The 26,536-nt window shown below is 38.6% G+C and overlaps 1 protein-coding gene across 1 annotated transcript in view; it reads right to left on the bottom strand.

Moving 5' to 3' along the window:
- LOC139167142 (dystrophin-like) overlaps nt 1-26,536 on the bottom strand; it is a 1,540,372-nt gene that overhangs the window by 632,931 nt on the left and 880,905 nt on the right. The window contains exons 48-49 of the mRNA XM_070751563.1: nt 20,487-20,689; nt 9,404-9,521 (exon numbers count right to left, since the gene is read on the bottom strand). Coding sequence (XP_070607664.1) covers nt 9,404-9,521; nt 20,487-20,689 — 321 coding nt within the window. The remainder of the gene's footprint in view (nt 1-9,403; nt 9,522-20,486; nt 20,690-26,536) is intronic.

Genomic DNA, 26,536 nt, shown 5'->3' with positions numbered 1-26,536 from the left:
AGGCAGCCTCGTGCCGGGTGTATGGGAGGCATGTGCTCCTCCTGGCCACCTCAGTCCCTCTTTTTTTTTTTAAGCCTTAAAGTTTTGGATTCCCTTCACCTCACTTTCTTCCTTCAGCAGTGACTGTCCTTCTCCTCTTCTTCCTTCTCCTCCTGCCACCCAAATTTATTTCTTTTCTAATGGGTTTGCACGCATTATTTGCTTTTACATTGATTCCTATGGGAAAAATTGCTTCTACTTACAAACTTTTCTACTTAAGAACCTGGTCACAGAACAAATTAAATTCTTAAGTAGAGGTACCACTGTATTCTTCCTGTTCATTTAGCAATTGTACCTTGACAGGATTTTGTCTGTATGCTATGTGTCACATATTAACCATTTACATTGTAACTAGATTAAGTAAAAAGTTAATATTTTATATTTGTATACACAAGAAACTTGTTATACATAATAAGCTTTCAAGTCCAGAGCCGGAGCTGCTGAACACGAGACAGAACTGCTCATCCCAGAGAAATATTTCCAAACTGGACAAAGCATTGTTCAAGACATCATGTTTCTGTGTCTGTGATTTCTACAATAATGAATTAAACAACAGGAGTATGATTTGGATATACTGTACACTCATTGTAATTATTTAAAATCAGTTTATTATTTAGACATATTTCAATTAAACAAGCTATGATCTTCAATTGGTTCAGAAAAAGGAAGAGCTTGAAAATAATTCATCTTACTATTATAGCTGTTCCACTAATTAAATATTGTGTTTGAGAAGTAAAATGCTAACAAAGTTCATTATACCAAATTTAAGTTTCTGTAATACTGGAATTTGTAAACCATTAACCCAGAAGTGTACATCAAACAATTATTTGTCACATATTTTATACATACTAATGGTTCTATTTTGATATGGAAAGAAACAGTAGCCCTTGAAATAGAGAAAATGAATAGAGAAAATAATCTCTTTTGATAAAACCTAAACATAATTTTATGCTTAATTATGAATTATTTGGTACAGTAAAAATATGATTCTTTATATTATAGTTATAGTTTTCTAATTGTTTTCTAAGAAGCAAAAAAATGCTTTGTTGTGGTTTGTAAAGTGAGAATAAAATAGTTGAAAAGTGTAAAATCTGTTATAAGCATAAGAACAGAACAGATAATAAATGTATTAAAACAGTTGTATGAATGTAATCAGTAGAAAGTTGAGTCACATGAATTAAGCAATATCATTTTTAAAGACAAAAAACAAATATATCAATGTAAATACCTTTAAAATATAAAATATAATAGTGTTAATTATATAAGAAATATAAGAACTTTAGAGGGATAAGAATATGGCAACATTATTATTATTATTATTATTATTATTATTATTATTATTATTTATTAGATTTGTATGCCGCTCCTCTCCATAGACTCGGGGCGGCTCAACCATAGCTAAGATAATTAAGAAACCGACACTGATAATGTCATCGCCAGCTGTGTAAAAATCTAGTGCTACTGCTGCGACTGAGCCTAGTGTGTCAGATGAACCTACATTACAGACATTACAAAACTCCCTGGACAAAATAATAATTAATAATAATTTGGTTTCCGGTGGCTGCCTGTGGTGTAGCAGCTGTAAGGAGGGGTACTTCCCCTCCCGAGGCTGCTCTTTCTTTTGATCCCCGAGACCCTTCAAGGCACAGATTGTTCAGAGTTGTTATGCCGGGCTTCACGTTAGAAGCCCCCAATTAAGTCCAAAGGAGAAATTCAAACACACACGTTTGTAAAGTAAACAAAGTTGGTTTATGAAAAGGAAAATACTGTCCAAAACACACTTTTAATCAGCCAAAGTGCTCTCCCACACACAAGCCTTGAATGCTGTGAAAAACATAAAACAAAAGCAAAGCAGATAAAAAGCAGCTGTGAAGACGTCACAGCCACACACACACCTTCAAGAGTCCTCACGCTTAAACTTAACTGTGAATTGTTTCACAAAGTCCTTGTAAATCCTGAAGCCGTTCACAAAAGTCTTTGTAAATTTCTGAAGCAAACCACAAGTCTCTCTCTCAAAACGAATAAACTCCCATGCCAAGAGGCAACAACGCTGGCAATTTTATCAGCAGCCCCATTAGCCTAATTGCCCCAGCCACAGGTGTTTTCCCTTATTTCCTATAATACTTGTGCAGTTGTCCCTTCCTTGACATCAACCTGTGTCTGCGAACATCTATGAATGCCTCCTCTTCTGAAGCTAACGATGATAATGATGATGATGATGATGGTTCACTAATGGGGTAATTAGCTAATGGGATTATTATTATTATTATTATTATTATTATTATTATTATTATTATTAGATTTGTATGCTGCCCCTCTCCGAAGACTCGGGGCGGCTCACAATAATAGAAACAATATAACAGTGAAACAAATCTAATATTAAAAATAAAACATATAAAACCCCAGCAATTAAAACCATGCAACACATACATACCAAACATAAAATATAAAAGCCTGGGGGAGGATGTCTCAGTCCCCCCATGCCTGGCGATATAGGTGGGTCTTGAGCAATTTGCGAAAGACAAGGAGGGTGGGGGCTGTTCTAATCTCTGGGGGGAGTTGATTCTAGAGGGCTGGGGCCACCACAGAGAAGGCTATTCCCCTGGGGCCCACCAAATGACATTGTTTGGTCGACGGGACCCGGAGAAGGCCAACTCTGTGGGACCTAATCGGCCGCTGGGATTCATGCGGTAGAAGGCGGTTCCGGAGGTATTCTGGTCCAATGAGGAGAAGAGAAGTACCAAGAGAAGTTCACATCACGTTTTCTAGAAGAATAATCAGAGATGACATCTTAAAGCAAGCAAGAAATCAGACTTGGAAGTATAAAGAGAAAGACATCACAATCCTGAGACAAGTTCCAAAGAGGATAAGAGAAAGTAGGAGAGAGTACTACTTTCTTACAAGTGTATTAATGAAATAAAAAAGTTTTCAGATGATTGGTACCAGAAGGACTTGCTTTGACCTGGCAAGGAATGAAAATCAAGATACAGAGTGTGGAAGAAGCTAGAACTTTCTTTGCACAAAGCGGATTGAATAGAACAGACCAACCATTGAAAGTATCCAAAGATAAAGAAGAAGAAAGGGGGGCTACCAGTAAAGAGAGGGAGGAAGTACAAGATGTTAAAAAGAAACAAACACAAACTCAGCAGGAACTGGTGTTAGACAGTAGACTACGAGAACCAAAAGAAATTAAAAAATACTATAAATAGAAATGTTACATGACTTGAAAATCTTTTCAGTTAACGTAAATGGATTGAACAACCCTAGGAAAAGAAATCAAATATTGACTAAACTTAAGAAATAAAGTGCACAAATAAATATTCTACAGGAAGTTCATATTAAGAAAACAAATAGAAGATTACTTAATAAACCAAAATTAGGGAAACTTTACACTAGCTTAGCAAATAAAAAAAAAGAGGAGTAGCAATGTACATTGATGAAACAATAGAATCAAAACAGATATATAGTGACAACGAAGGAAGAATCTTAATCGTACAATTGGATTTAGAATCAAAACCTCTCGTTATTATATTGATATACGCACCAAATGATAATCAAAAACAATTTTATAAGGAACTATACAATAAAATAATTGAACTATCAATGGAAAATATGATAATAATAGGTGACTTTAATGCAATCCCAGATAGTCAAATGGACTACACAGGGAAGAAGAAGGAAAATAAAAAAAAGGTAATCTTACTAACAACATTTTGGAAAATGAGTACAGAATTACTATTAAAAGATATATGGCACGAATGCCACCCACAAAATAAACAATACACTTTTTACTCAAACCCCCATAAAATTTGGACTAGGATAGATATGGCCCGGGCACCATCACACATAATGGAAAGGATTAGAGATATTGAGATAGAAACTAATAGTTGGGCAGACCACAACCCATTAATTATATATTGGAAAGGTAAAGAAAAATTCAAAAATTGGTCCATGAATAGAAATATATTACGAGACCCAGAATATAAAGAGTCGATAGGGAAAGAATTAGAGTCCTTTTTAAAAATAAATAAAAATAACGATACACCCCCACAAAACCTTTGGGACACAACAAAGGCATATAAATGGGGGTTAACAATTTCTTACATGGCAAAAAAGAATAAAGAGAAAAAGATGCAATATCAAAAACTAAAAGATGAATTTAAAAAATTAGAACTAGAAATGCCCACAAAATGAACACGATGATAAAGTTAAAAACCAGAGAGAATTAATAAAGCATAAAATAAGGTTGATAGAACAAGAACAAATAGTAGAAAAAATAAAAAGAGGAAAACAAGAATATTTTGAACATGCAAACAAACCAGGAAGATGGCTAGTTTACAAACTTAGGAAAGAAAGAGAAACCAGAATTATTAAAAAATTAACAGATAGTAAAGGAATAATAAGACATAGAATAGATGAAAAGAAGGAAATAGCTAGAGTTCTATAGAAAATTATATGAAAAAGAAGAAATAAAGGAAGACGCAATTTCAGATTATTTAAGTTCTATTGATTTACCTATGTTAACCGAAGATCAACAACAAAAATTAAACAAACCCTTCACAGAAATAGAGTTACCAGCAATCCATTAAAAATCCGAAGAATAACAAGGCCACCGGCCCTGATGCAATACCAGCAGAATTTTATAAGCTATATAACGAAATACTCTTTTCAAATATGTTAGATATATTTAATAAGATAATAGCAGATGGTAAATTACCTAAAACATGGACAGAAACTTTAATAACACTAATACACAAGGCAGGAACTGAAAAGGAGAGGATTGAAAACTATAGACCGATTTCGCTATTGAACGTAGACTATAACATTTTTATATCAATATTTGCGGCTAGGTTTAAAAATATTATAAATCAAATAATACATGAAGATCAGAACGGATTCCTACCAGGTAGCTAAATTAAAAATAATTTGAGAACAATTATAAATACCCTAGAATACTACGAACAACACCCTGAAAAACAAATGTCACTCATATTCCTTGATGCCAAAAAAAAAGCATTTGATAATGTAGATTGGACCTTTATGAAAATACAATTAAACAAGATGAATGTAGGAACCAAATTTTTTAATATAATTGATGCCATTTATTACCTCAGGGACCGCCTTCTGCTGCATGAATCCCAGCGACCAGTTAGGTCCCACAGAGTGGATCTTCTCCGGGTCCCATCAACTAAGCAATGTCGCCTGGCGGGACCCAGGGGAAGAGCCTTCTCTGTGGCGGCCCCAGCCCTCTGGAACCAACTCCCCCCAGAGATTAGAACGGCCCCCACCCTCCTTGCCTTTCGTAAACAACTTAAAACCCACCTCTGCCACCAGGCATGGGGGAATTGAGATCCTCTTTCCCCCTAGGCCTTTACAATTCTATGCATGGTATGTATGTATGTATGTATGTTTGGTTTTTATATTAATTGATTTTTAATCATCAATACCAAATTACTATTGTACACTGTTTTATTGTCGCTGTTAGCCGCCCCCGAGTCTCTGGAGAGGGGCGGCATACAAATCCAATAAATAAATAAATAAATAAATAAATTTATGCTAATCAATCAGCAAAAATCATAATAAACAAAGAACAAACAGGAAGATTAGAAATACAAAGAGGAGTTAGACAAGGTTGCCCTATATCACCATTATTATTTATTTTAACATTGGAAACTTCACTAATAAAGAACAGAAAATGAAATAAAAGGCTTGAAGATTAGAAAAGAAATATATAAAGTTCAAGCCTTAGCTGATGACGTGGTTTTCATAAAAGAAGATCCATTGGCGTCAATCTTAAAATTAATAGATTTAATAGAAGATTATGGGAAAGTAGCAGGCTTGAAAATTAACAAGGAAAAGACGCAAATACTTACAAAAAATATGACAGACCAACAGACAAAATATCTTGAAAACTTAGCAAATATGAAAATAACAAAAAAGATAAAATACTTAGGTATCAAATGATAATTATATAAAACTCTTAGGACAAATTAAAAAAGACTTGGAAATATGGAATAACTTACAGCTATCTTTAGTTGGAAGAATTTCCACAATTAAAATGAATACCCTCCCTAAAGTACTGTTTTTATTTCAAGTTATTCCAATTAACCCTGAACCATTTTAAAAAAAAACCAACTAGATAAAATTACAAAAAAATGTATATGGCAGGGCAAGAAATCAAGGATAAAACAAAGATCATTAGAAGATCGTAAAGAGAGAGGAGGGCTCGCCGTCCCTAACTGGAAGCTATATTACCAAGCAACTGTGTTAACGTGGATAAAAGAATGGCTAACCTTGGAAAACAGAAGATTATTAAATTTAGAGGGCCATGACTTAATGTTAGGCTGACATGCCTTTGTATGGTATGAAAAGTCCATAACGCACTCATATTTTAAAAGTAATATAATTAGAAAGGCATTGATAGACGTCTGGTATGAGATAAGGAAAAATCACTTCTTAGTAATTCCAGAATGGATCTCACCTATAGAAGCTATTTCTCACCCTAATTTGTTAAAAGAAGGTAAAATATGGAAATATAGAGATTTGCTTGATAATCAATTAAAACTGAAAACAAAACAAGAATTGCAGGAGACCAGGGTGGACATTGATTGGTGGCAGTACACCCAGATTAATTCTAGATATCAAAAAGACGTGAGAATATATAACTTCAAGAAAGACAATAATATAATTGGGAAATTACTAATTCAAAATCAAGCAAAATTATTTGGGAAGTTATATAAATATTTAATAAACTATAAAACAATAGGCTGGATATTGAAAGATAACATGATTAGTTGATGTAAAAATTTTGGAAAAGAAATAAATTTAGATACATGGGAAAAGGTATGGCTATATAACTGGAAAATAACTAAATCCATTTCCTTCAAAGAAAATCAAATTAAGATGTTTTATAGATGGCACCTTCCACCATATAGGATTTCAAAGATGTTTCCTAATGTTTCACCTATTTGCTGGAAATGCAAAAAAGAAATTGGTACATTTTTTCATATATGGTGGACCTGCCCAAAATCTAAGACTTATTGGAATAAGGTAGAAAAATGGTTAAAGGAAATCATAAACAAAGAAATTAAGAAAACTGCGGAATTTTTTTTATTAGGTATCACTGTCTGCGGAGAGGGGCGGCATACAAATCCAATCAATCAATCAATCAATCAATCAATAAACAAACAAACAAACAAACAAACAAATAAATAAGAAAAGAAATATACTATTTAATAATTCATATATTAGTAGCGGCAAGAATTGTATTTGCACAGAAATGGAAGGAAAAGGAAATTCTAAAAGACGAAGACGTCTGCTGTTCTGTTTCGGGTCTATGTGACCCGAAGCCAAGTTTGAGTCCCTGTAAAAAATTTTCCCTGCATATCTGAAACTTGAAATTTCATGACTTTTCATCATTTCAGGGGTTCTCTCTATGAGAATTTTTTTTGGGGGTGGGGGGTTTTAGTTTTTGCTGGGCAAAAAAAGTCCCAAATCTTCTGTTCGGGTCACATACGACCCAGACCGAAAACTCTTCATTTGAAGTGCTTATGTTTGGTCAATTTGAAAACTTTTTTCACTTGGAAAGTAGTCTGAACATTTCTGCACACAATGATATGAAAATTGAACTGAAAAAATTAATCCTTATTGGTTTATTTTGCACATAAATGTGCCTCCCCCCTGTTTTTGTGTAAGTTTTTTCAATTTATGGATAGTTTTGCTTGCAAAATGCATTCTATTTTACTGAAGTTGGTGTGGGATTGGTAGCTTGAACATTTCTGAATATAAGAAAAATATAAAGGAACTGAAAAAAATGATTCTTACTGGTTTTTTAACATCAGAAATAAGCCCCCCCCCCTCGGATGCTTGCAACCATTTTCCCTTTTTATTTTTTTATGCTCCAAATCCGAAATATTCTTTAAAATCTTAGGCATTCATTTACTCAATTTAACAATGCTGATCATCAAAAAAATATTTGTGGGGGTGGGGGAAAATTTTTTTTTCTGGGCAAAAAAAAAGTCATGTTTAGTCTGTTCGGGTCATATAGACCCGGACCAAAATGATTTTCTTTAGGTACACTTGAATTTGGTCTTTTTGAAAACTTTTTCAACTGGAAAACTAGTTTGAACATTTATGAACATAATGATATGAAAATTGAACTGGAAAAATTGAGACTTATATTTCTATTTTGATCAAAAAGCCCCTCCCCCATCCTTTCTGAATTTCGTGTCAATTTATATTTTTTAAGGCTACAAATCCCTAAGGAATTTCCCCCCAAAAGGTTTGATATATTAAATTGAACAATCCTGAACATAAGAAAAATATAAATGAACTGGAAAAAATGGTTCTTATTGGTTTATTTTTCCCACAAAAGGGCCACCCCACCTGGCCTTGCTGTGTGCCATTATTGTCACTTGTTATATATATTTTTCTAGAAATATTTGGAATATCCTTTTGAAAATCAACCACATTGTAGCCAGATAACTAATTTTATGAAAGAAATCCATTTTACTAAAAAAAAGTATGTAAGTTTGAAATTAACAGCATAATTTTTATATAAATTGAAATAACTTTATGTGCAAAATAAACCAATATGCATCAATTTTTCCAGTTCAATTTTCATATCATTATGTTCAGAAATGTTCAAGCTACAAATCCCACACCAACTTTAGCAAAATAGAATGCATTCTGCTAGCAAAACTATCCATAAAGTGAAGACTATTTCACAGAAACGGGGGGGTGCATGCATTATATCAGCAAAATAAACCAATAAGATTTACTTTTCTCATTTCAATTTTCATATCATTGTTTGCAGAACTGTTCAAGCTACCAATCCCACACCAACTTTAGTAAAATAGAATGGATTTTGCAAGCAAAACTATCCATAAATTGAAAAAACTTTCACAAAAACGGGGGGGAGGCACATTTATGTGCAAAATAAACCAATAAGGATTAATTTCTTCAGTTCAATTTTCATTCCATTGTGTGCAGAAATGTTCAAACTTGTTTCCAGGTGAAAAAAGCTTTCAAAAAGACCAAATATAAGTACCTAAAATGATCAATTTGCAGTCCGGGTCAAATAGACCCGGGAACATAAGATTAGGGAGTTTTTTCGAACAGAACAGCAGGGTTAAAAAGTATACATGATGTTAAAAAGTATACATCGTTTTAAAATGTATTTTGCTACACTGGTATTTTATTAAACAATATAACACTACACCATTTGGTTCAGAATACTTTTTTCCTTGTTTTCCTCCTCTAAAATCTAGGTGCATCTTATACACCGGAAAATGCAGTACTTAACGTTTACATACAAATCACAATTTTTATACTTTTAAAATATTAAATACAAAAAATTCATTACTTCGATTAGTGATGTTTGTTCGAAACTCTTGATTGCCAGTTTTATTTTTCAGATTCTGGGCTGTTGTTATTAATTCTTCAAGCTGTGGTCGCCTTTGTTCCAGATCTTGTAATGTTGCCTGAAATCATAAATATATTTTGATATTTCTATTATTATTTCTATTTTTATTATTAATATTCTTTTCCATAAAATGTACCAACTAAAAAAATAGAGAGAGAGGGATAATTAATCATAACAGGTGATTATATATTTTAAAAATACAAAAACCTAATGAATAAAATAATTTATGATAATTAAAACTATACTTAATAAAGATGCAATTTTATCAAAATAATCATTTAAGAAATTCAAATGAAACTCTAAACTTAAAATTTAAAAGTACTGTATACATGTTACAGTTTATGAAGAATGGATATAAGTCATTCAGGCATCATTTTTGTCTTAACGTCGATGGAATATTGAATAGCAGTCATGTCTTTAACTTTCAGTGGGAAAAGCAAAGTATAGAAAATATATCCAGTCAGATATGCCTATAAAAAGATGTTACTATTACTCTGTCCCATGAGTAATATACAATGGAAGAAATTAGATTTATGTAGGATGAATTGATATTTTATTTTAAGTTCAGAGATCAAAATATGAACTTTGTTGTTATATAATATTTCTCAACCTTATGTAACTTGTTCTCAAACTGTGGTGCACAGACCCTGAGTGGCCTCATTGTCGTCATAGAGAGTCTATGAAGTTTTATGATTTAAAGCTTGAGTTTAGTCTTGGTGGTCTCTGGCCACAAAAGGTATTTAAGAAGGGTTCATGGGTTTAGAAAAGATTGAGAGCAGTTGTCCTGTATAAACAAATGTAATCAGCTTGGGCAAAAAAATTACAGGATGAGAGCACTTACATAAAACATATTTCACTAGATATTCTAACAAATTGGCCAGTTCTTATTGGACTACGCATTTAACAAAAAACTTTTCATAAATACAGCAGCATTTCAGACTCTTTCTTAAATTAGAATACAGATAGGGATAATCAATATTAGTCAGACATTGCAATAGCTTTCAATCCCTGCTTTAAAATGAAAATTTAAAAAAAATAACATACCATTTTAATGAATAAAATATATTAAAAATATATATTAATACTATTAAAATATGTTATACAACCTTATTAACCATGCAGAATTTTCCTTTGTGTTATCTTCACCTATTTCATGAACATAGTTTTCTGGGTCACCATGGTATATATACAATTGAAATTAATTTGAATACATGTAGGTTGATAGGCTGTTAGTCCAAGCTCCGAATTTGACAATTTTGTTGCATGTTTTGTCACCGTTCAAGGTGACATCATCAGTGTGCTTTGATTTGTGCTCATCTGTCTAAGCCTGTCAATTATTTAGCCAATAATGGTTGAACACTTTGGTGAGGTATGTTATGTTAATCCAAAATAAGCAAACTACATGATAGCTTACTACAAAGTGTGGATCTAATCACAAAAGATGGAAAAAGATATTGTAAAGTCCCCAATTGTTGTGGGTTGCCATCATGCTTCACTCCCGTAGGGAAGGGGGGGTGTCTTCCTCTCCAGTTGTGACATTCTGAGCTGGCCATGAACAATTGCAAGGGCTGGTGCTGTGTGGAGTGGGCTCACTGGAGGAGCAATCCTGGGCTTGTAGGATATTGCTGCTACCTCACTCCCTGTCTGGTGTCGATCTAGTCTCCCCCTGGTTCTGAGGTTTTCAAAAGCCTCCATCAAAATTTGCATAATGTTTCTCTTGAGGTGGTTATCTCTGTCCAGTTCTTCAATCAGATCTTCCTGGTCATATAGGGCTTCCAGCTCACATTTGTAGCCCGGTGGTTGACTGCCCTGTGTGAGGGTGACTCCTCAGATTCTTCCATCCCAGTTATCTTTCTTCCTCAACTCTGATCGACCATCTGGGCTTCATGGGGACCTCCAAACTGGCTTCAATATCTTTGATGGGGCAGAAAGAGTTGGTTTCTGGCTGGGTGGTAGTGGAGGTCTTACCCCAGCATTCTCCCTATCCTTGCTCGCTACTTTTCTCGGACATTGTATGCACGATCCCTTCGGTAGAGCAAGTTTGTTTCTCTGAGTTAACAGCTTTTGCAGATCCTGCTTTATGTATGCCACTCCCTCCTATTCAATCATTGTGAGGCTGGCCGAGCAGTGGCTGGCCAGTATTTGCAGCGTGGCCGGATAACACAACCACTGTCGCATGTGGCAGGGAGGGATTGGTGATCTCCCATGAACACACAAGATCTCCCAGGAGGCCTAGCATGCCCAGCACATGGGAAGTGGGACCCAGGCGGCAGGGTGATGAGCCCTGTATAAGAGGGGCTAGCACACCACCTGTTGTCCCTTTTTTTGCTACTTGTCAGTCCTGTTGCAGGCCGGCGAATACTCATTAGAGCCGACCACGTGGAAACTGTAAGATGGTAAAGCAAAGGTTGGAAACCTTTGTCCCCTTCAGTTGTCTTTGGACTGAATTACTAGCATACCTGTACTTAGTAGGTCTATTTCGAGCTACTGGGTTTTGTAGTCTAGCAAGATCTGGAGGGGTACAGATTCTTCCATCATTATTCTCCTCTTTCTCTTTGCTGGTATGTGTCTGTGTGTGACAAGCCTGTGGCCTAGAGGTTAAAATGTTGCCTTGCAGGCAGACATCTACAGGTTCAAATCCCAGTAAGGGTATGGGAGAGAGAGACAAAGATGGAGAGTGTAGTTTGGATTTAGTAGTACTATGACAATATCCATACTGTACTAAGTGATCGGAAGTTTCATTGTGACAGCTTTTTCTTTATGAGAAGGACATTGTAGGAAATTATCTCCTTTGCATATGACCGAGTAGTCCTTTAACCAATTATCTAATTCTTTATTAGTCTTTCTTGTTGAAAAATAAAATTAGTCATTCTCTTATTAGAAGCTAGCCAGACCCCAAATTACTTCAAAATTTCTGTTAAGAGTGCCCTACTAATGAGGAAAGATGTCTGATTGTGGCATCAGAGCAGATGTACGTTGTTTATATATATTGTATATAAGGCTACCCAGAGATATGCTATGTGGCCTTATGCTATGTATGCTTCAATTATCACTGTTGATTTATCCATTGGTCGAAGAGGCACATTTAAATGATATTTTGGTTAAAAATTGAGGATTAGATTATCTTCTGGGGCCTTATCTACAAATATACGGGGTTTATGGATACTTTAAAAATATTACTACATAGACGGGTTAATAAATCGTTCCATGGATAAACTGAACCTAATTCTGGGGGAAGTATTTGTTTCCTAAAATTCTTGAATTATCTACAAACATATATATTAGATGAGAAAGAATACAAAACAATGCTATAGGGGATGTATTTATCAAAATTGGCATAGCTTACGGCTGAACAAAGCCTTTCCTAGGTAGGGAAGGGACTATTTTCCCCATGGGAAGCAAGTCAACAGCCCCAATGTTTGCCTTATTACAATGTAATATCATAATAGGAATCACAGTGTTGGCTGACAACGAGTCAGTCGAGGTGACAGGGGCCCATCCTAGTCCACCTGTGTGTGGTGAGTTTGATCTGGTGATACCTGATGAAGTGGACAAGGCCATTGGAGCTGTGAGTTCCGCCACCTGTATGTTGGACCTGTGTCCCTCCTGGCTGGTTTCGGCCAGCAGGGAGGTGACACAGAGATGGGTCCAGGAGATTGTCAACGCTTCTTTGAGTGGGGTCCTTCCCGGCTCCCTACAAGGAGGCACTTGTGTGCCCCCTCCTCAAGAAGCCTTCCCTGGACCCAGCTGTATTTAATAACTATCGTCCGGTCTCCAACCTTCCCTTTATGGGGAAGGTTGTTGAGAAGATAGTGTCACTCCAGCGGTCCTTGGAAGAAGTCGATTATCTAGGCCCTCAGCAGTCAGGATTCAGGCCTGGCTACAGCACGGAAACTGCTTCGGTCACGCTGATGGATGATCTCTGGCGGGCCCGGGATAGGGGTTTATTTATTTATTTATTTATTTATTAGATTTGTATGCCGCCCCTCTCCGTAGACTCGGGGCGGCTCACAACATAATAAAAACAGTTTATAACAAATCTAATAATTTACAATATAAAATATTAAAAACCCCATTATTAAACAGACATACACACAAGCATACCATACATAAATTGTATAGGCCCGGGGGAGATATCTCAGTTCCCCCATGCCTGACGACAAAGGTGGATTTTAAGGAGTTTGCGAAAGGCGAGGAGGGTAGGGGCAGTTCTAATCTCTGGGGGGAGCTGGTTCCAGAGAGTCGGGGCCACCACAGAGAAGGCTCTTCCCCTGGGGCCCGCCAACCGACATTGTTTAGTTGACGGGACCCGGAGAAGGCCCACTCTGTGGGACCTAATCGGTCGCTGGGATTCGTGCGGCAGAAGGCGGTCTCGGAGATATTCTGGTCCAATGCCATGAAGGGCTTTAAAGGTCGTAAACAACACTTTGAATTGTGACCGGAAATTGATCGGCAACCAATGCAGACTGCGGAGTGTTGGTGTAACATGGGCATACCTAGGGAAGCCCATGACTGCTCTCGCAGCTGCATTCTGCACGATCTGAAGTTTCCGAACACTTTTCAAAGGTAACCCCATGTAGAGAGCATTACAGTAGTCGAACCTCGAGGTGATGAGGGCATGAGTGACTGTGAATAGTGAGTCACGGTCCAAATCGGGCCTCAACTGGTGCACCAGGTGAACCTGGGCAAACGCTCCCCTCGCCACAGCTGAAAGATGGTTCTCTAATGTGAGCTGTGGGTCGAGGAGGATGCCCAAGTTGCGGACCCTCTCCGAGGAGGTCAATAATTCCCCCCCCCAGGGTGATGGACAGACAGGTGGGATTCTTCTTGGGGGGCAGGACCCACAGCCACTCCGTCTTATCAGGGTTGAGTTTGAGTCTGTTGGCACCCATCCAGGCCCCAACAGCCTCCAGACACCGGCACATCACTTCCACTGCTTCGTTGATTGGACATGGGGTGGAGATGTAAAGCTGGGTATCATCAGCATACTGATGATACCTCACCCCATGCCCTTCGATGATCTCACCCTGTGTCACCTCCCTGCTGGTTTATCCTGTATCCTGGTACTTCTTGACCTCTCAGCAGCTTTTGATACCATCGACCATGGTATCCTTCTGAGCCGACTGGAGGGGTTGGGAGTGGGAGGCACCATTTTACCGTGGTTCTCCTCCTACCTCTCTGATTGGTGGCAGTTGGTGTTAGTGGGGTCAGAGATTGACCCCTAGGTTCCTCCCTTGTGAGGTTCCTCAGGGGTCCATTCTCTCCCCCTTGATGTTTAATATCTACATGATATGGATGGGTGCTAATAGACTCAAGCTTACCCCCGACAAGGACAATCCCATCCATTACACTGGGGGGGGGATTATTGGCTGTGATGCCTCCGGACCCATGCGCAGGCTTTTGGAGAGTTGGCCACATCACCACAGGGGGAAGGGCATCTCAAGGCAGGAAGGCAGGGGAAGATTATAACAGGCACTTCCAGGAAGGATAGTTGAAGGGGAATTTTACTGCAAACCGGTTTAGGAGCAGAAGCCCTATAAAGTTGGCGTGCATTGAATCCCCACAATAAGCTCTTCTGGTTCCAGTGGGGAGGCAAAGAGGAGGGCGGAGGTTGCAGCTCCGCTGGACTACGGTTTTAACATCAGGAAAATAGGAATTATAATCCAAGTTAGCAAAAAATGTTCTAATTGTTCGGGGAGGCAAAACGTTGCTGCCTCTGAAGACCCTCAATTCTGTAATCTTCTGTGGCGTTCGGAGCCGTTTTACTCTGGAGCGCAAAACACCAGAGGAAAGATCAGCTGGGAGGTGGAAGATGGCATCTGCTAGCTGTCACGCCACCCAGAGAGTAAGAACCTGACGAGACCAGGAACTAACTGGGGCTTCTTGGAGCCAGAGACTAAGGATTGATCCGGGCGGATCTGAAGACAGCTGCCCCCTCCCTCCCTTCACGGCGGGCCCAGGAGTTCTAGCGTGGTATGGTGGGAGCACTCGGCTTTGGAGGAGCCGTTGAGTGGAGGGCTGTTACAGAGGAAGTGAGGCGGCCGCTCTGTTGAAGGAGGAAGCTGGAGGAGCGTTGTGGGAGCCGGCGAGCTATGGCAGGGCTTACGGAGGGAGAAGGAAATTGCCCCTGTGGAAGAGGAAGCCGAGGAGAACATCGTGGAGGCTGCCGGCTTGTGACGAGATTTGTGGAGATTGTGTGGTGGCTGTATGGCTGTGCGGTGTTACTAAAGGACTGGGGAATTGAAGATGTCTCCTGACAACTACAGAGATGTGGGAAAGAGGCTGGGGCGAACTTCAAAAGCCGAGCGGCATTGTGGAGACAGAGGGACCGAGATTGGTGACTGAAGCATAAGAGAAATCTAGAAGCCTGCCTCAGAGATTTTGGAGGACAGAATCTACCGGTATTTATTTAGAACTTTGCCATTCCCTTTTGACCTGTGCCAAACAGAACACTGAACGTTTTTTGAACTCACCTTTGAGAGCTGGTGCTACATACTTCTGACTTGTTGATTAATGAATTTTAATCTATCTCCTATTTTCTTAATCTTTTTTAATAATTAATTTTTAGATTTTTAGTATTAATATTAGTATTAATATTTTAAATTTTGTTTTAACTTTCTTTTTAATTAAATTATTGGGAGGTTTCTTAAAATGATGGATAAATGGGGTGGATGTAGTATGTATGGAATGAATGATTGGTATGTGTTCTGGTTTCTGGTAGAAGTTTAGTAATTACAAATAACTCATTTGCATCATTTCATGAATAAAGCAACTCCGTTTATTTCTCTGTTCTCCTGTATTTCAACACCTTCCAGACATCACTTGGTCCGTTATCTGCCTCTCAGCCGCATTTCTCACATTCCTTTTCCTGCTTCACTTAGATAAGATTTATTTCCTAACTACATAGCTATAAAAAAACATCAGCACTGACTAAATACAATACAATACTTTAGCGTGGTGAAAACCCCCTCCATATTTCTTTTCAGCAATGTTGAAACTCCACCCTTCTTCTCCACTAGCCCCCTGACATACCAAATACCTCACTACAATATTTAACCATTCCTCTCCTTAATATCTTCTTCCAGACCTTTGCTCTATACATTTCTGAATCCTTCTGAATTTAGGATTAACCCAGCGCGCGTCTGAGTCTCCCTCACTAGATCCTGAACTCATAACCCCATCCTGTGGCTGGCCTCTCACCTGTTCTACTACCTGTAACGCCGGGCCCCCCACTACTTCATAAACACTATCTGAATCTGAGTCCTCAATATCTTCATCATCCTCCAACTGATCAAGAGTATGTACAACAGTATGGTTGGGATGGGTGGGGTTATAATATGGGTGAGGTGAATGGGAATGATGTAAATGATATATTTGGCCTACCTGGCACTGGAGAGGCAGGCGGGGGGGAGGGCACCTATCTCTGGGGGGGGGCAGAGGGTCAGAATATTCTGGTGTTGCTGGGGAGAGGCAGATATGGCGGGAGCCACAGAGCTAGCCATTCCAGGGGAAGGAGGGATCGCTGCTTAATAACGATCCCTTGTTCTGGCTCCGTGAGCTCAACCCAGAATACTGGTGATGAGTGTAATTCTGGCCCTAGACTCAAGTTGCTGCTACTCAATGCCAGGTCGGTGGTAAATAAAGCTCTCCTCATCCGGGATTTGATTCTGGATGAGGAGGCCGACCTGGCATGTGTAACTGAGACCTGGCTGGGCCCGGAGGGAGGAGTTCCTCTCTCTGAAATTTGCCCAGCCGGGTTTCAGATATGGCATCAGCCTCAACCCCAGGGAAGGGGGGGGGAGGAGTGGCTATTATAGCCAGGGAGAGCCTTGGCCTGCGTAGACTCGTTGCTCCAGAGATTGTGGGTTGCGAGTCCCTCCTGGTGAAGTTGGACTTAGGGGTTCAGGTGGGCTTGTTTCTCATGTACCTGCCTCCCAGCTGCGTGTCACAAGCCCTGCCTGTGCTACTCGAGGAGATAGCCGGGTTGGCGCTGGGGTTCCCCAGACTTATTGTCTTGGGGGACTTTAACCTGCCGTCACTCGACGAAACCTCTGAACTGGCACAGGAGTTCATGGCCACCATGACAGCCATGGACCTGACCCAAGTAGTACAGGGTCCGACTCATGAGGGGGGTCACGCACCCGACATGGTATTCCTCTCTGAGCAATTGAGCAATGGTCTGAGACTAAGGGGCTTAGAAGTGTTGCCTTTGTCATGGTCAGACCATTTCCTATTGTGGCTTCATTTCCTGGCTCCAATCCTTCCTCGCAGGGAGGCGGAACCAATTAGGTTGTTCCGCCCCAGACGCCTGATGGATCCAGAGGGTTTTCAGAAGGCGCTTGGGGTTATTCCAGATACACTCATCCACAGTTCAGCAGAGTCTTTGGCTGAGGCCTGGAACAAGGCTGCAGCAGAGCTCTTGACCGAATTGCGCCATTGTGACCTTTCCACGGCACTAGATCCTGGAGAGCTCCATGGTTCAACGAGGAGCTCCAGGAGTTGAAACGGCAGAGGAGACGTCTAGAGAAGTGATGGAGGAAGAGTAAGTCTGAATCTGATTGAATACTTGTAAGAGCTCACATTAAGACTTACAAAGTGGTGCTCAGGGCGGCAAGATGCACGTATCATGCCACCTTGATTGCATCAGTGGAATCCCGCCTGGCCGCTCTGTTTAGGGTGACCCGCTCCCTTCTCAACCAGGGGGGAGTTGGGGAGCCCTTACCAAGTAGTGTCAAGGATTTTAATATGTTTTTCTCTGATATAATCACTCGGATCCGGGCAGACCTCGACTCCAATTGGATAACAGAGTCGACTGACAACGAGTCAGTCGAGGTGACTGGGACCTGTACTTGTCCACCTGTCTGGGAAGAGTTTGATCTTGTGACACCTGATGAAGTGGACAAGGCCATTGGAGCTGTGAGTTCCGCCACCTGCTTACTGGATCCGTGTCTCTCCTGGCTGGTCTCCGCCAGCAGGGAGGTGACAGAGAACTGGGTCCAGGAGATTGTCAATGCCTCTTTGGGGAGGGGGTCCTTTCCAGATCCCTACAAGGAGGCACTCGTGCGCCCACTCCTCAAGAAGCCTTCCCTGGACCCAGCCATTCTTAAAAACCACCGGCCAGTCTCCAACCTTCCCTTTATGGGGAAGGTTGTCGAGAAGGTGGTGGTGCTCCAACTCCAGTGGTCCTTGGAAGAAGCTGATTATCTAGGCCCTCAGCAGTTAGGATTCAGGCCCGGCTACAGCACGGAAACTGCTTTGGTCGCGTTGATGGATGATCTCTGGCGGGCCCGGGACAGGGGTTTATCCTCTGTCCTGGTGCTTCTTGACCTCTCAGCAGCTTTCGATACCATCGACCATGGTATCCTTCTGTGCCGGCTGGAGGGGTTGGGAGTGGGAGGCACCATTCTTCAGTGATTCTCCTCCTACCTCTTCGGTCGGTCACAGTCAGTGTTAGTGGGGGGGTCAGAGGTCGACCTCAAGGTTACTCCCTTGTGGGATACCTCAGGGGTTGATCCTCTCCCCCCTGCTATTCAATATCTACATGAAACCACTGGGTGAGATCATCCAGTGGCATGGGGTGAGGTATCATCAGTACGCAGATGATACCCATTTGTACACCTCCATCCCATGTCCAGTCAACGAAGCAATGGAAGTGATGTGCCAGTGCCTGGAGGCTGTTGGGGTCTGGATGGGTGTCAACAGACTCAAACTCAATCCGGATAAGACGGAGTGGCTGTGTGTTCTGCCTCCCAAGGACAACTCAATCTGTCCATCCATCACCCTGGGGGGGGGGGAATTATTGACCCCCTCAGAGGGGGTATACAACTTGGGCGTCCTCCTCGATCCACAGCTCACATTAGAGAACCATCTTTCAGCTGTGTACCAGTTGCGGGCCTATCTGGATCGGGACTTACTACTCACAGTCACTCATGCCCTCATCACCTCGAGATTCGACTACTGTAATGCTCTCTACATGGGGCTACCTTTGAAAAGTGTTTGAAAACTTCAGATCGTGCAGAATGCAGCTGCGAGAGCAATCATGGGCTTCCCAAAGTATGCCCATGTTACCCCAACACTCCGCAGTCTGCACTGATTGCCGATCAATTTCCGGTCACAATTCAAAGCGTTGGTTTTGACCCTTCATGGCATCGGACCAGAATATCTCCGGGACTGCCTTCTGCTGCAAGAATCCCAGCGACCGATTAGGTCTCACACAGTTGGCCTTCTCTGGGTCCCGTCGATTAAACAATGTCGTCTGGTGGGTCCCAGGGGAAGAGCCTTCTCTGTGGTGGCCCCGACCCTCAGTAACCAGCTCCCCCCTGAGATTAAAATTGCCCCCACCCTCCTTGCCTTTCGTAAACTTCTTAAAACCCACCTCTGCCGTCAGGCATGGGGAAACTGAAATAACTTCCCCAGGCCTATATTGTTTATGTATGGTGTGTTGTGTGCATGTTTTTAAATTATGGGTGTTTAGTTTAAATTATTAGATTTGTATTACATATTGTTTTGCTACTATTGTTGTGAGCCACCCCGAGTCTACGGAGAGGGGTGGCATACAAATTTAATTAATAATAATAATAATAATAATAATTATTATTATTATTATTATAACAACAACAACAACACTGTTAGCACCTGGTTAGGGCTGGGGGAAAAAGCTTCAAATAAAGCTACATTCAGAGAATAAGATGCACCCAAATTTTTAGCCACTTTTAGGGAGGAAAAAGGTACATCTTATATTCCAAAAAATAGAATAGTTTCTGAAGATAATTTGGCATGGAATCCAAATATAAGGAAAATTATTCCACTAAAAGCAATATGTAGAATGTGATGATTTTTTATTTATACTCTTTGCAAATATTTAAACATCTGTGTAAAAAAAATTCAAATCAGATTTCTATTTAAAACAGGTTTGCTAAAAATTTAATTAATAAGATTTTATATTTTTTTACATTGACAGACATGTTATTGTAGCTATTTGTGTCAATACATAGAAAAATCAGTGTCTAAATATTTTACATACCTTTTGTTTGTTGATCATGTCATTAATTTCATCAAGATCACTGACGGTAACTTTATGGGATTGTATCAGTCGATCCAATAGAGAAAGCCAGTCATTGAGATCTGCCCATGCCTTATTGAAATCAATCAGGGCAGGTACCTCTAGAAGTAAAGATGATGGCATTTCTTGTTTGGAGGTAGTAGTTTCCTTGGATACTAGAGTTTCTGTAACCACAGTAACAGTTTGGTTAAGATGTTACTGACAAAGGGAAATTGCATTAATACATTTTTTGTAATGGAAATAATTTTTGCATTATTATTTATTACAACTGCCCTCATTAGCAGTGTAGTCAGGGGTTTTTTTTTAGTTTTAATAATTAATATGTATTTGTGTGATTTGGGCATAGAAAATGGCTTTTTACTTGAGAGAAAGGAAATAAAACTTAATTTGCAGAACAAACTAACTGTTTGTTTATTATTGTTGATTATTCTATTTCTCCATAGACTTTTGACCTCCTTATGCCTGGATTTTTTTTAAATTGCCATATCGCCATGCAAAACTTTAGCTAGCTTCTGATTTCCAAGTGACAAACAGTCAATACTGTACTCCCTAGCACTACTCCCTAGTCTGGAAACAGACTTAGAGCCCAGCTATTAAGGTTTAAGCTAATTTTCAAGTATAAATGTAAATACAACCTTCAAACTGATCAAACAATTATCTAGCCTCATTTTATTATATAAAAAGAGTCCTTTAGGAGTTGGGCAGCATAGAAATACAATAACCTAAATTAAATTAAATTTAAAAGATTTTGTTCCACAAACTGCAGGCCCAACAGATGTATTTATTTATCTATCTATCATATTTATATATTACATTTAACATTTCTTCCCATGATTATACATGGGAAACATTAGAATTTCCTAAAAATACCCCTTTTACTGTTGTTTTTGATGTTAATATTTTTAAGAAATTCTAATGTTTCTGAGTTCTTACTGTAATCATGGGAAGAAATATTAAGAATTATATATAGGCCGAAATAGATCTATCCTAGTCTCCCTTAATTTTCAAATTCAGCTTAAACATGTGACATATATATATATATATATATATAATAGATCTATCCTAGTCTCCCTTAATTTTCAAATTCAGCTTAAACATGTGACATATATATATATATATATATATATATATATATGTCACATGTCTTTTTGCTGAATTTGAAAATTAATATATTAATATATATATATGTATGTATAGTTGTCGGCTATGAATAAATTAACTGCCTTGAAATGGCCCTGGATTGGGCCTAGAGGCAAAAAGGAGCTGTGACGTTCCTTCAATATGCCAGGGTGATCCGACATAAAAAACATATATATAAGCTGAAGGGATTGGATACTGTAGCCTAGAGGATAATTCTCTGCCTTACAAGGCAAAGGTTGCAGGTTCAAGTCCCAGTGGGTATGGCCAAAATAAGGCCAAAATAGATCTATATATATGTGTGTGTGTATTTATGTATGTATGTATGTATGTATGTATGTATGTATGTATGTATGTATATAAATGTCACATGTTTTTTGCTGAATTTGAAAATTAAGGGAGACTAGGATAGATCTATTTCGGCCTTATTTTGGCCTCATCAGCTTAGCCATACCCACTGGGACTTGAACCTGCAACCTTTGCCTTGTAAGGCAGAGAATTATCCTCTAGGCTACAGTATCCAATCCCTTCAGCTCTGCACCAGGGAAGGGTTACATATTTTTGTGTCGAATCACCCTGGTGTATTGAAGGAACATCACAGCTCCTTATTTGCCTCTCGGCCCAACCCAGGGCCATTTCCAAGGCAGTTAATTTTATTGATAGCCGACAATTCTATCTGTATGTGTCAGATGTTTTTTTGCTGAATTTGAAAATTAAGGGAGATTAGGAGAGATCTATTTTGGCCTTATTTTGGCCTCATCAGCTAGCCATACCCACTGGGAATTGAACCTGCAACCTTTGCCTTGTAAGGCAGAGAATTATCCCCTAGGCTACAGTATCCAATCCCTTTAGCTCTGCACCAGGGAAGGATTACATATTTTTGAGTCGAATCACCCTGGTGTATTGAAGGAACATCACAGCTCCTTATATATATCTGTCATATCACCCTGGTATATTCAAGGAGCATCACAGTTCCTGGTACAAAGCTGAAGGGATCAGATCCTGTCGCCTAGAAGTTCATTCTCTGCCTTACAAGGCAGAAGCTACAGGATCATATCCCAGTAAGGGTATGGCTAGCTGATGAGGCCAGAACAACGCCGAAATAGTGCTATCCTAGTCTCCCTTAATTTTAAAAAGATTCAGCAAAAACATGTGATATATAAAATATTTATATACATGATATACATGCCTCTTAGGAATCGGGTGAGGTTGACAGTGGATAGTCTAGGAGTAAAGTTTTGAGGGTTAGGGGATGTTATTACACAGACAGGTAGTAAGTTCCATGCATTAAGTACTCGGTTACTAAAGTCTGATTTCCTGCAGTCGAGTTTGGAGCAGTTTATATACATTTTATAAATTATATAAATTGTCTAACAGTAGTAGAGACTTCAAATTACTACTTTATAAGGTATACATAAAGCTGATACCAGTCATTTATCATTATCATTATCAATATTATTAATATTAATATTTATTTATTTATTATTCATAATTATAAACCGCCCAACTCCTTCTGGACTTTATGTGTGTGATGCCCAAAGAATTATACATGTATTAAATATAAGCTATGTGAATAATTAGAGGAAAAATTAAAGAATCTATAGACAATTGTAACCAAACTCCAACCTATGCAAGAAAGCTATACCCAAATTGACCCAGAAAATTTGATCCTGCTGATAAATCCTTGGAGGAAGACAAATGGAGATTTGTCACCACAATGGTGGTGCCCATTGAGACTACAACAGAATTGGCTCTGTGATGTTATCACCAGATTACTAATGGTTCTAAAGAACTGGTTATAACCGATAGGATCTCACCTCTTTTTTGAGGTATACATTTTTTATTGTTTTTCACACCCTACAGAGATTCCAATTTACATACCTCAAATTAAAATATAATACAATACAATATCAAATGCCAACCTCCCAGTCAAAAAGTATCTTTCATTAAAAAAAACCCCAAAATACTAATATTCTTCCCTAATCTAGATATTTTCCACTGCCGTTCTTAGTGTGATAATCTTCCCTAATCTATAAACCCCGCTGCCAATCCCAGCATAATAATCTTCCCTAATCTATCTGTCATTGTGATATCAGTGCAATAATCTTCCCTATTCTAATTGATTACAATGCTAAATGCAGTGCCATAATCTTCCCTAATCTATATATTTCCCTAATCTATATATTATCCCTAATTCTAAATGTCTTCCACTATCGAACTCAGTGATAATCTTCCCTAATCTATTGATTTTAACTCTTTGTTGTTTCATCTGTCTTTCCTATATAATACCTAACATAATTAATGCTAGTTATTATTCCACATTAATCCTACTCCTGTTATTGTAACTCTCCTCCCTTATCTTTTCCCCTTTGTTCCACATTATTTATCACCATAAATCAAATAAGCAATTTATAATTCAATCAACCAGAGTAATAAAATAAAAGAGAGAGAAAGAAAAAGAGAGAAAGAAAAGCAAAGACGAAAATAGAAAAAAGGTCGTCCAAAGATAATCATAATCATCATAATCATTACCAAAGATCTCATCTATATTATGTGCAATAATCAAAGCTATTTTCAATTTTTTCATTTATAACCCATTAAATTTTCTCCTCTTATATAATTCTTCCATTTTACACTTTATATCACTTGCTTGTATATTTGTATATATATATATATATATATATATAAGCCCCCATAAGATTAAAATATTTAAAAAATCCAATTCATTAAGTATACTCAATTCTTTTTGTAATTTATAACTTTGTAAGAACAAAAAGAGAAAAAAGGTGCTATTATCTTCTAGTAACTTTTAAATATTCTTACACATATTTTAATTTTAAAATCTTAAAAACATTTAATTCTTAAAAGTTTTAAATTTCAATTTATATTATTCAATGTAATTTCAGTCGGATCAGATGATCCAAATGTAATTTTATTCAAATCAATCAGTCCAATTAGATCAAATCTATTCAAATCAGTTTAATTCAGTTCAAGTAATTTCATCTTAAACATTATCTTCCTTCCATGGGTTTAGCTAATCAGTCTTCCCACGGCAAGAATACTGACTTTGAACAAATGTAATTTCAGTCAAATCAATCAGTCCTTAATGCATTGGCTGGTCATTCTTCTGTAGCGTACTGTATTTAAAACCAGTAGCAAACTGCTATATTTCCTCCGGGCATATGATGTCGCTAGGTGATCAATTCTCCAAGTCTTTATGTAGCTTTTCTCTGAATAGCTTTAAATGACTCTTTTACTGTAGCTTCCTGATTCGTACTTCCTGTATTACAATGTTCTTTGTTTATAGAGGAAAAGAAAGATAAGGATTCCAGAACAAAAGTTAAACATTTCAAATTCCAAAAGGCAAATTTAAAAGAGATCCAATTAGATAGTTGAAAATAATCCAAATGATGGGCAATTTCGCTGTTTTAAAAGCTTTCGCTGAAATGCCACGTTGCACAGTTAGCTGCCTTCTTCAATCTCAGGCCATTTTAACCCTGTCCAGCAACCAAGCAAGAAACAAAGGTCTAAAATCTCATTCAGGCATTCTCCGCTTACCATCATAGACAGAAAAACTCTGGTCCCTCTCTGCAAGTAAGTCTTTCAATTCTCTTTCCAGATGGAATCATTCGGCTATCCTCCTGGCAATGGGTAGTCTTTGCAGCTGTGTCGGAACAGGTATGGCTGCCTGTCCAGCTTTACCACAGCCAGTGCGAGACAAACCACTTCACCCAGCGGGGCATGCTGGCCCCTGCCAGGCCCCTGCCAGCGCCCCAAACATCACTCTCCCTGCAGGAGAGATCCGGTCTGGTCCAAAAGGACCAGAACCGCCGGGCAATGGGACTTGGGGACATTTCCCAGGAGAGAGGGAAATATCCCAGTGCTGCAGTCACGAGACCCCATCCCCCACTCCAGGATCTCACCTCTGAATCTAGGGTGGTATGTTGTCATCCTGGAGCAAAAATCAAGGATGGTGCTGAGAACCTAACTAAATAATTAGGCCCACAGATCACTCAACAAAAATTAGCTTATCTCAACTGTGAATAAGAACATGACAAAGTGGCATAAGAGCCTCAACTAACATGGAATTTATATGCATATGCCTAGTCTTAAAATATCCAAAGTACTCCATGCATGTCATTGCAAATATCAATTGCTCTTATAACACACAAGATAAATGTAGGTCAGATTGTCCAAAGGTTGATGGAGGAAAGAAATAAAACATTGGCATTTATTGCTCAATTGGATAGTGGAATATTTTTGAATGAAAAAAATAAATAAATTGTGAAATTTCTAACCCTAATCCAATTGTCAGCAAGAAGAATTTATTGCTGAATCAAGGGAACCATAATCACAAATGAGCTACTGGCCTCAGATAACTCTCAGTGCTTTTAGTTTATCCTGACATCAGCTGAGTTACTTACATTATCTTTGAGAACTAAAACACATTTACACAGGAACCTCAACAATCTCTTACCCACAAAACCAACGCATCCTAGAGTCAACAATGTAACACTCCAAGCTATGGTTTAAAAAGAACTATGCTAATGCAAAAACATTCTTAGTATATATTGAATAATATATTCAATAACAATAGAATATAATTCAACCAGTGTCTTCAGTTTTAAAAATTTAAATTTCACAATACAACTGAAAAAGAAACAGAAGAAATCCAAAAATAAACCAACATGGCTGTAGAAAGATCACTCTGATTAACTGAAAGACAAAAAAGGATAAGCACAAAAAATGGAAAGAGGGACTCATAATTAAGGCAGAATATCATCAGTTAGCCAGAATCTGCAAAGACAAAGTTAGGAAAATAAAGGCCGGAGCCAACATCACAGCAAGACAGACGTTTCCCCTCGACACCTCCG

Source organism: Erythrolamprus reginae, chromosome 4, assembly GCF_031021105.1.
Source record: "Erythrolamprus reginae isolate rEryReg1 chromosome 4, rEryReg1.hap1, whole genome shotgun sequence".
In the NCBI taxonomy this organism is placed as follows: Eukaryota; Metazoa; Chordata; class Lepidosauria; order Squamata; family Dipsadidae; genus Erythrolamprus; species Erythrolamprus reginae.
Note: the sequence above shows the minus strand (reverse complement) of the source record. Positions and strands in the feature narration are given on the sequence as shown.